The sequence below is a fragment of the Cajanus cajan genome, chromosome 1 (genome assembly GCF_000230855.2).
Source record: "Cajanus cajan strain Asha chromosome 1, NIPB_CcT2T_4, whole genome shotgun sequence".
NCBI classification, from domain to species: Eukaryota; Viridiplantae; Streptophyta; class Magnoliopsida; order Fabales; family Fabaceae; genus Cajanus; species Cajanus cajan.
The window spans coordinates 66,904,998-66,917,156 of NC_138517.1; the positions used below are offsets into that span (position 1 = coordinate 66,904,998).

General features: G+C 32.6%; 2 protein-coding genes across 2 annotated transcripts; both read left to right on the forward strand.

The window, feature by feature from the left end:
- The first annotated feature begins 372 nt into the window (after positions 1-372).
- LOC109790197 (ribonuclease S-2) lies at positions 373-3,589 on the forward strand. The gene is made up of 3 exons (XM_020349312.3): positions 373-1,435; positions 2,320-2,515; positions 2,717-3,589. The coding sequence occupies exons 1-3, from the start codon at positions 1,181-1,183 to the stop codon at positions 2,962-2,964; spliced, it is 699 nt and encodes a 232-aa protein (XP_020204901.3). The 5' UTR covers positions 373-1,180; the 3' UTR covers positions 2,965-3,589.
- A 3,633-nt stretch (positions 3,590-7,222) lies between these two features.
- LOC145955394 (uncharacterized) lies at positions 7,223-7,546 on the forward strand. Its single transcript, XM_083070007.1, has one exon. The coding sequence runs from the start codon at positions 7,223-7,225 to the stop codon at positions 7,544-7,546; it is 324 nt and encodes a 107-aa protein (XP_082926133.1).
- Positions 7,547-12,159: the final 4,613 nt, after the last annotated feature.

Genomic DNA, 12,159 nt, shown 5'->3' on the forward strand with positions numbered 1-12,159 from the left:
CTCCTCTTAATTATGTTTAAGACTTGACCTTTAGACATGATTCCAACAAAATTAGAAGACTAAAATTACATAATTAAAAATATAATGACCAAAATTACAGATTTAGAATTAAAAGAAGGCCAAAAGTGAAATATAATAAAAATAAAAAAAAAATAATTAAACATTCCAAGTATAATCCATATAGTTTGAGTGACTTTACCTTTTATTCTCCTATAGTTTAAAATAGACATTTTTAGTTCATATATTACTTTTTTTAATTTCTTTTTAATCATTATTTTTAATTTATTTATAACACCATTTTCGTATAAGTGGTATAAGTTTATTAAATCCACATTTCTTTACAACAAAAAAAGATATACTTATATTAATAAGGAAGAGGATAGAAGGTATAAGGGGTGCAACCCCTTATAAGTCATGACAATATCAATGATTTGACCTTATTAAATCCAAGTAGCAGGGTGATGTATTTAGTTTCATAGATGGTGATTTGTTACTTAGTGGTTTGAGAAGGAAAAAATGAAAAGTCCATATGGTTTTTTGAACAATCAATATTTACTATATCTATATGAGTCTATAGTAAACCATTAAGTGGTACATGATCATCCAAAAAAAATTAAATGCATTATCACTACCTAGATTTAATAAGTTTATGTCGTCACATAGAAATGACTTTAGAAAACAATAGAAACTAAAAAAATTAAAAAAGAAAAATCTAAGTATAAAAACTAAAAAAAAAATCTATTTAAAATTATAAAGAATAAAAAGTAAAATAAAACTACGTGAACTAAAGAGATATTTTAACCGTCAAAATTTAATTTGAATCTCGTCAATACAGTTCAGGTTTTTCTTTTCCTTTTCACATAAAATCCATTCAACAAAAACTTACATAGAAAATGGATTTAGATTCTTACGTAAGTAACTCAATATGATAATGTCATGTAATGTGTGTCAGAAAAGCACAGATTAATTATAATAAAAACCATTATAATTCATGTAGCTAGGTCCCATTAATTTTATTTTCGTGTCCTTTTGGTAATGTCACGTTAATCACTCACTAACATTTCAATGTTAAAATATTGTGAATGAGTAAAGGGGAGACTAGCTGAAAATTTCTATATAAGGCTTTGATATTTGGTCACAACCCAAACCAACTGAAATTTCCAAAGGCAAAAAATACACGATGATGAAGAGCAAGTTCCTTTTGGTTTTCCTATTCATGGGAATTCTTAATTGTGAAGCCCAATCTATGAATCTAAACTCATATGACTATTTAGAACTAGCCTTAAGGTGGCCAAATTCCTATTGCTTGACACATGAAGGTGGTTGCAGGGACATAGTGCCCCAATATTTCACTATTTACTACCTTCGTCCCAGGAAAAGGGGAGGACCTGATCTGCAAAACTGTCCCACACCATTTGCTCTGCCAAATAGCACTGTTAGTATCTCTTGCATAATTGCATTCCCATACGTTGGAATTACTGTTTAAATATTATATGCTTAAATATCTTCTTTCTTTATAATATATATGTTTTTCACTTTTGATCTCCAAGATATTTTTATTTAACTTTAGGTTCCCGTAAGCTTTTTTCTTCTTTTATCATTACTTTTTCACTGTTTTTGCATTACGTGTCTATTAAATAAAAAATGTTTTAAATGAATTTAAATCTTTTAATGTTTAACCAATTCTTTTAGTTTAATGGTTGTAAAGTCTATTCTATAATACAAGGGATCAACATATGATCCCAAGTTAAATTTTCATCAATATTAAAATAATACATGGTTATCAAGTCTTGCAAACATCAATAATTGTCAATTTTGAGATACTGTATAAATCATATTCATAAACAAAAAAAAAATTGATGTTAAACACATCATGCAAAAATATTAAACAATAACAACAAATATGAAAAATAATAATAAAAGAAATTACGAGAACCAAAAGTTAAACAAAAATAATTTAGAAACCTAAAATGAAAATTAAGAGACCAAAAAGATATTTATGTTTTCTTCAAGGAAATTGTCCTTGAAATTTGATTATACTAAGGCACTATTTGAATATTTTTTTTCAATAAATATTCATAGAATAAAAATAAAAAATTAAAATAAATTAAACTTATCTTATAAGCTAAATAAATTTATGCATTTTAATATTTGGATAAGTTAGATAAAAAGGCTTCCACAAAAGTTAACGTGATAACTTGATTTTAACTCAATAAACTCTACCTTCTTATTATCTTCTAGTACGTAGGAAAAAGTTTATTAGAATATGTCACTTGAAGTTTGTGCCGCTAAATAATTCTATAATTTGAATACATGTAGATTGAAGCGAACAAAAATGACTTACTCAAGTTCTGGCCAGATCTAAGAACTGATAATTTCATAGAGAGCAAGTCATTATGGAGGGACCAGTGGAATAGGTTTGGTTCATGCTACAGTATGATGTCAGATGACTATATTGCATATGCACTCAACAGCAGAAAGAGAAATGACCTAAAGAAAATCTTGACCAGTGCAGGTAACCATGAAATTCAAATTCGTATAGCACACAAAAAGTTAGAGGAAAGAGAAAAAAAAAACTTGGTATAATAATGAGGTTGAAATTTTATGTTAGGAAAATGAGTTACTATGTTAATATTATTCATAAAAGTATAACTCCTAATTAAGGAACATTAAAGGGATCTTAAATATGGGTATCTTATTATGATCTCATTTTTAGGTATTGTTGCAAGTGGAAATCCATATCCATCACGTAGAATACTACAAGCTTTCAGGAAAGCTTTGGGTGTGAATGTGGACATAGTCTGTGAGCCAGATAGAAATGGATATGTTTATTTTGCAGAGGTTCATCAATGTTTTGATGTTCAAGGAACAACCCCTATAGACTGCGACAATAAGGCAAGAGGATGTGATGATGACCCCATCTTTCCATATATGGGATTCCAACAAGATGAAGATCCCAAATAATAACACCATGCAATCATGCATAAGTTCCTATATAATTGTATTAGCTGGCCCTAGAACATATATGTATTCAAAATAAGGGGTTCTAAGTGTATGCTAAGAAAATAATTAATAAAATTTTTAAAAAAAATGTTTGACGAAATATGTGCAAAACAAAAAAATTTACCACGTGTTGATATGTACTATTTTTACTTATATACAAAATTGTTAAGATGAGATGTTGAAATCCCACTATTTTTACTTGTCATAATGGCATCTCTGGCTATTGCCTAGATTTAGATCGTAGGGAAGGTAGACACAAATCTACCTACACTACGAGAAAACATTGAAATATCTACGGAAAATAAGTTAGTTAATAGCTAACGCAAATACTGTCGATCAATTTAAGATGTAGCATCGACTTTTTCGACACTAAATTTAAATTAAATTTAGTGTCGAAAAAGCTAACGCTATTATTTAAATATAGCTTCAACTTTTCTAATACTAAACTTAATTTAAGTTAGTGTTGGAAAAGTCAACGATATATTTAAAGAAATAGCACCGACTTTTCCGATACTATACATGCTTTGAGAGAGATACAGATAATTTTGTTCAATCTTATATATGCATAATGTATCGTGGTGCAATTGGTTATTAAGTTACTTTAACACATTGAGGGTTCAAGATCGAGTCTTGACAATGCTAAGTTTAGGTGGATAAATAGTAAGCTGAAAAAAGAAGAATAGAAAAAAAAATAAACTAAACTTAGTATAGGAAAAATCAACAATAAAAATAAAATAAATAAAATTATTATGCTAGTATCGACTTAGTGTCAGCTAAACTGATAATAAAAAATTAAAATAAATAAAATTATTAAGATAGTGTCGACTACACCAACAATAAATCGACTGTAAAAAAATATTTTTGATGGCATGACCGACACAAAAAATTTGTGTCAACTTGATTAGAGTCAACTAAAAAATCGACGAATGAACAACGATAAATATAATTTTATATCGATTTTTATTACTTACAGTTGGCTTTTGACCAACTCTAAAATCAAACATTTGTGTAGTGCTACTATATTACATTTAAGATTTAAAGGTAAATAAATAGAAAGACTATTTTTAATTATTGCCCTAATTTAACTAACAAGATCTTATACGACGTTTTTTTTATAAGCTAAACAATTGAAATTAAAGGGAGTATAAAGAGTATTCTAACTCATTATAAAAATATCATATGTGATATGTGTACTATGCATCACTTAAAATATTGTTCCAAACTAGGTACATGAGCTAATCCATCTAAGAAACTACTACGTATAAAATATAAAACAATTATAAATTACCAAATGACCCTTTCAGCAAACTATTTCATATTTACCTAATAATTAATAATTAAAACATGTTTGATTTTCTTCTTACTTATTTGGTTTAAAAATTGGTTTCTAAAACAATTCTACACTACTCATCAATCAATTTATCATTGGAAATATATTAAGTTTTGGAAGTTATTTTCAAAATAAGTGTTTAAAAAAATTAGTGAGCTATGTTTTCAAAACATCTTCAAGTGTATGTACTTTAAGATCTCAAAGGAATGGTTCATCCACAAAATTGTTAAATGCATGCTTACATGACTTTTTTGTCACATGTAACAAGACTAAATGAGGTGTTGAGCTAGTACAAGAGAGGCACTAGGTTGGCACTCCCTATCACGTGAAGAATAGAGACGGTAGATAATGGATTACTTTCTTCTTTTTCGTGGAGAGGTGGCATTTTGGGACTTGATATTGGATGATGTGTTTTCTTTGTTACGCCTCCCCATTAATGGAGCATTCTTTTCATGACTACAAACTCGAGGCCATTACATTGTTGACACAGTTGTTGGCTTTTAGTGAAAGATATTTGTAACAGCAAGTGTATCTAGTTATTTTTGCTGACAAAAGTTCCACATTTGTTGGTGTGTTATTTTTGAAGCTTTTTCGTGACCTCCGAGGTTCAGAGGTTATCCATGGGATTTAGTTACGTTGACATACATGTTAAACCAACTCTCTAAAAGCTATATATATGTCTAGCACCAAGCAGTTGGCTAGTTTTGTGACCTTGCTTCAGGTAGATAACTCCAAACTTTGTTAGTTATTGTGTTAAAAAAAACAAAACAAATTCAATTCACAGACTTAAATTTATGAGCATTTTCCATGTTGGTTTGAGGAGTTATGTTACCAATTACATTGAGGAAGGTCCAAAACCAAGTCGTAGACTAATGAAATGATATTACAGCTAGTTATCACATATTGAATGATATCACTACAAATGATGTTTGTTGGATGACGTACGATGACCATGGAACAGGACGACCATTTGAGACTGTTTCTTTTGGTTACCTTAAATGGGACCTGCACTTGCCAGAGAGAGTCTTGCATCAGTATGGATATAATTCATGCTATTGTATTTTGCATACCACCCAACGGTTACTAGCGCACGGGTGGTGCACCCGTTCGATGTTGTTGGAGGGTACATGGAATAGAACCAGAGGATATCCCACCCATACCTGATGCCACTTCCTGAGGGACAATCACATGGAGTCTCATTTGGGACAGATTAATGTCCCATCATCCAGTGCTAGCAGTCAAGAGTATCCTCATGTAATGGTGTTACAAGGTTTACAATGTTTTGTTTTTATATTATCTTTTCGTATTAAGGCTATTTTTATGTTTTACTAGCTTTCTGGTCTATGTAGGCCACATTTCTTGGAGGATTGCTCTCAACTCTTGTAGACTATGATTGATTTGAGGATGATGTTTGATGATAATGTATTCACTTAATTAAGTATTCAGTTTTATAATTTTGTGTTGAGAAAAGTCGTTCTCGAACACCCATTCCTGGTAATGAGTTCCAAAACACCTTCGAAATGGTATGTGTTCCAAAACAATAATTTCGGAAAGATTTAATGTGTTCCACAATACCCAAATTGTAACTGTGTTCTAAATTTTGCAACCTGAAATGTGTATGATAGGTATTCCAAAGTATGTGAAAGGTAGTTTAGGCATTTTAATTAAATGATGGGTACGAAAAGAAATTCCCATCATTTCCACTATTTTTTCACTGACACGGCCACTCCTTTCTCCTTTCTCCTTTCACCCATCAAACAAGTTTTATTTTACCACATTTGAAAACATATTGAAAATAGAAATCAAACACTTGTTAGATCTTTTAAATACAAAGGAGATGATAGTGACATTCTTCTAATATTCTCTCTAATATTAAAAAAAATATTTTGTAAATTTCACCGATAAATTAAGAGAAACTCACTAAATTAAATGCGTGGATCCACTAAAATTTCTTGTTAGCAAGTGCTGCTTACATTTCTTTTTAACCATATTGTAAACTAGTACGTATTGGAAAAAATATTGTTAAAAAATCACCCACTTTGGGAATCTCTTTATCTCGAGATTATTACTATTCAAGTATGGTCTAAATACACTCAATGCATACTAAAAAAATCAAAAAGAAATGGCAAAAGGCGAGATTTCCACCGTAGCACACCCACCACTGTCACAAACAAAGAAATTGCTTGGAAATTCATGAGTGGCCAAAAGTATATTACAAGTGGATACACTATGTCGTCTACCACAATAGTTTAATAAGATTCGCTAAAAATAGAATTTTATCAACATTAGCATTGTCCCTATAAATATCTGACAATAGTTCACCAATCCCAATACTGGCCAAATATGACATATGCTAGTTTCCACTATCATTATACTCTCATATAGTATCACTGAATCATTAGTTCCACAAGAGTTTTTATTCTTATATGATACGAAGACACGCAATAAAAATCATAACTATTATCATTCAGTAGCACAAAAAGTATGGTCAAGCAAACGTTCGATTATGCAAGGATGCGGTAGGCCATAGTGAAATGATACCTGAGCATAACATTAAACATTGGTAGAGAAAACCCTGTATTAGATTATATAGTTATTATATTTATGCTGTAAATATATTTTAGTTAGTTTTATTTTGGTTAGTCGTTGCTTAGTTGGTTAGCCTGTTCCTTCTTAGTCTCATGTATTTAAGGGGCAGCCTGATATTTTCATTATCAGATTTTTCTCATTCTCTAGATGCAATTGCAACAGTATTTCGTTTTCACTCTTCTTTATTCTTGAGCTATCATCACTATAATAGCATCAATATGGTATCAGAAGGATATAATTACACTTTTTGATCCTTCCATTACCTTTCTTTTTTTCTTGGACCTGTGGTTCCTTGCTTCCATGGCAGAACCCTCCAAAGACCCTACCTTAGATCCAACCCATCCTCTTTTTCTTCATCATTCTGATGGCCCTGGCCTTGTTCTCACCTCTCAGCCACTTGATAACAAAAATTACACAACCTGGAGTCGTGCCATGTTGGTGGCTCTTTCCGTCAAGAACAAGATTCCGTTCGTTGATGGTTCCCTTCCAAAACCTGCCGCCGATCATCCTACATATCCTGCGTGGATTCGTGGGAACAATCTGGTTATCTCTTGGCTCTATAATTCTGTTTCAAAAGATATTATAACCAGTATTTTGTTTGCAAACACAGCAAAAGAAATTTAGGACGATTTGAAAACCAGGTTCTCCAGGAAAAATGGCCCTCGAATATTTCAGCTTAGGAGACAACTTATGTCTCTCCAACAAGGAATTGATGATGTGAGCACCTACTACACGAAATTGAAGTCCATTTGGGAGGAGTTGTCGGGATACAAACCCTCTTTTCCCTGCACCTGTGGTGGCTTACAACATCTTCAAGAATACAATGCATCTGAATATGTAATGTCTTTCTTGATGGGGCTGAACGATTCTTTTTCTCAAATTCGTGGCCAGATTCTTTTATCTGATCCCTTACCTCCCATTGGTAATGTCTTTTCTTTAATTCTTCAAGAAGAAACACAGAGAGAGATTGGTACTGCTATAACTCATACTCCCTCTGTAAACTCCGATAGTATGGCTTTTCTTGTTCATTCCTCTAACAAATCTGCTGCTGCTGATTCTAATAAAACCTATAAAAAGGAAAGGCCTAAATGTGCACATTGTGGTATAATGGGCCACACAAAAGACAAATGTTATAAACTTGTAGGATATCCTCCTAATTACTTCTCTAAGAACAAGCAAGTTCACGTTGCTAATCAGGTTCTTGATAACCCTGAATCTTCCGATCAAAACAAATCTGACATTTTAACACCTGCCCAATGCCAGCAATTAATCAATTTCCTCACCAATCAAATACAGCTTAACAATCCTGCAGAAGCTATTCCTACAAATGTGTCAGGTATTTGTATGAACACTAGTTTACTGATGCATCATTCTCATTATAGGTGGGTTATTGATTCAGGGGCCACATCTCATATTTGCTGCCATAGAAACATGTATCATTCATACACTTCTTTATCTGATTCTTATGTTATGCTGCCTAACTCCACAAAAGAAAAAATTGTAGGAATAGGTAGTATTCGTTTAAATCATGACATCCATTTGCACAATGTGTTATTCATACCATCATTTCGGTTTAATCTACTTTCCCTTCTTAAATTGATCAATGAAAATCAATTTCAATTTACTATGCAATCTAACAGTTTTGTGCTTCAGGACCTCACGACAATGAGGAGGATTGGCACTGCTAAGCAGGACCAAGGATTACTATTTTTTGATTTTCCTATGTCAAATTTTTCTCTCAATACCACTGACTATTGTAACCTTGTTTCATATGATATTTGGCACAAAAGACTTGGCCATATTCCTATTAATGTGTACAATTTGATTGCTAGTAAAACTGTTTTGTCTTCTACTGATCCACATTTTCATTGTAGCACTTGTCAATTATCCAAGCAAAATAGACTTCCTTTCCCTAACCCCAATCATTTTAGTCCTAATCTGTTTGATTTACTGCATGCTGACATTTAGGGGCCTTTTAGGGAACATACTTATGATGGTTTTAAATATTTTTTAACTCTTGTTGAGGATAAAAGTAGGTTTACTTGGATCTTCTTATTAAAGAATAAATCTGATTGTGTTGTTGTTATACCCCAATTCATATCTTACATTGAAACCCAATTCAATAAGACTATTAAAACATTTAGATCTGACAATGCCAAAGAACTTGCTTTCAATGATTTATTCTCAAAGAAAGGTATTATTCATCAATACTCTTGTGTAGAAAGACCACAACAAAATAGTGTGGTTGAAAGGAAACATTTGCACATCCTTAATATTGCCCGTGCCTTGATGTTTCAATCCAATGTTCCATTAAAATTTTGGGTGAGTGTGTCAAAACTGCTGTGTTTCTTATGAATAGAACTCCTAGCCTTGTTCTGAATTCTAAGTCTCCTTTTGAAATCTTGTATGCTAAGCTACCTAACTATGCCGATTTCAAGGTTTTTGGGTCTTTATGCTATGCATCTACTTTATTATCTAGCAGGCACAAATTCAGTCATAGGGCCACTGCTGCTATTTTCCTTGGTTACCCCAAGGGATACAAAGGTTATAGACTCCTTGATCTTTCCACTAAACAAATCTTCATTTCTAGAGATGTTAAATTTTTTGAACATATTTTCCCGTTCAAAACTCCACCTAAAATCAGTCATGATAATGATAATACGAATTTTTTTGTTACTCCCAATATTACTAACTCTTCTGTTTCAGATGTTAGTGATGACCACATCCCTCCTTCCACTGTTCCAAACAACATTACCATGACTGACACACAAACTCCCACTGAGGACCACCCCCCTCCTAGAAGATCCAACAGGGCTACTAATCCTCCAAGATACCTTAGTGACTATCATTGTTATAATGTCACAGATTCGCCCATCACTGCCTATCCTATCCAAAATTACCTAGATTATTCTAAGCTATCCAATTCTCATAGACATTATATTTGTCAAATTTCAGAACATTTTGAACCACAAACTTATGCTCAAGCCATCAAGTACGCATCCTGGCAGCAAGCTATTTCTGATGAATTAGTTGCAATGGAAGTCAATAATACTTGGGATGTGGTGCCTCTTCCTCCAGAAAAAAAGCCAATTAGCTGCAAGTGGCTCTTCAAACTTAAGTTGAACTCTGATGGAACGGTGGCCAAGCACAAAGCCAGACTTGTTGCTAGGGGATTCACTCAACAGTATGGCCTTGACTTTCAAGAAACTTTTTCTCCTGTGGCGAAAATCACCACACTCAAGTTACTCTTGTCCTTAGCTGCTTCTCACCATTGGCATTTAGCTCAATTAGATGTCAATAATGCTTTTTTAAATGGTAACCTTGAGGAAGAAATATTTATGCAAATTCCTCAAGGCTATACCCATAATATTGTAAGTACCACACCGACTCCTCTTGTTTGTAAACTCAATAAGTCTATATATGGCCTTAAACAGGCTTCAAGGAGCTGGTTTACCAAATTCAGCACTACTTTATTATCTCATGGTTACAAACAATCAAAATTTGATTATTCCTTATTCACCAAAGGCACAAAATCCAATTTCATTGCTATTTTGGTGTATGTGGATGACATTGTTCTTGCTAGTCCAAGCAATGATGTCATTTCACAAACAAAAACTCTTTTACAAAAATATTTCAGGCTAAAAGATCTTGGAGATCTCAAATTCTTTCTTGGATTAGAATTATCCAAATCCAAGGAAGGAATATTTATGTGTCAAAGGCACTACACCATGTCAATCCTAGAAGATTGTGGAATGTTGGGCTGCAAGCCTTCATCGCTCCCAATGGAATCAAATTTGAAACTCAAAGAAGATTCAGGCACCAAGCTATCTGACCCTGGAAAATACCGAAGGCTAATTGGCAGACTTCTATACTTGACTGTATCCAGGCCTGACATTTGTTTTGCTGTACACAAGCTAAGTCAATTTGTTTCTAACCCATATACTGATCATATGAATGCAGCTAATTTGTTACTTAGGTACCTCAAGCATACTGCCGGACAGGGGATCTTATTCAAATCTAATTCAGATACTAGATTGCATGCGTATGTAGATGCAGATTGGGGATCTTGTCCTGACAGCAGAAAGTCCACAACTGGCTTCTGTATTTTCCTAGGGAATTCCTTAATCTCTTGGAAATCCAAAAGACAGAAAACAGTGAGTAAATCATCTGCAGAGGCAGAATACAGGGCCTTATCTTCTATATCCAGTGAAATTACTTGGCTGAAGAACATGCTAACTAACATCAACACACCATTTGCCTTGGTCTACTGTGACAATAATGTTGCCATTCACATTGCTTCCAATCCGACTTTTCATGAGAGAACAAAACATCTCGAGATTGACCTCCATTTCATCCGAGATAAGGTTACCAAAGGCGTCATCAAACTGATCCATCTCAGAAAATATCACCAACTTGCAGATGTTTTCACTAAAGCCTTACCCAAGACTGCCTTTCTTAGCATCATCTCCAAGATGGCCATAGACAACATTTTCTTGCCATCTTGAAGGGGGGGTATTAGATTATATAGTTATTATATTTATGCTGTAAATATATTTTAGTTAGTTTTATTTTGGTTAGTCGTTGCTTAGTTGGTTAGCCTGTTCCTTCTTAGTCTCATGTATTTAAGGGGCAGCCTGATATTTTCATTATCAGATTTTTCTCATTCTCTAGATGCAATTGCAACAGTATTTCGTTTTCACTCTTCTTCATTCTTGAGCTATCATCACTATAATAGCATCAATACCCTGAATTACACTTCAGGGTAGATGTGTATGGTTCGGGATCTTGCATAACCCAAAACTGCCAATACTTAAAAATAGAAGCATGATTGGATAAACTTTTTCAAAAGTAAATCTAAGATGAAAAAATAGAAAAATAAAATAAAATAAGTCTTTTATATGTTAATTTATAAAAATTTTCTCATATAACTTTTCTAAAATATTACAAATTAACTTATTATAATAAGCTAATTTTAGCTTATGTATAATTTTATTTCATTTTTCTTTCTTTTGTTTTTCTCTCAAAGTATTTTTGAAAAAGTTTATCCAAACATCTTCCATGTTCAAGAACTTGGATGGACAGCTAATGACATGGTAACTCCCTTATTCATGCAATTACATGATAACGTTAGTATTAATATGGGGGGACATTGGGACAACAATCGCAATATTCTTTAGATTCTATATATTTTATTAAGTACAGAATAAAGTAGATTTTATATGACAGAAAGAGAAACC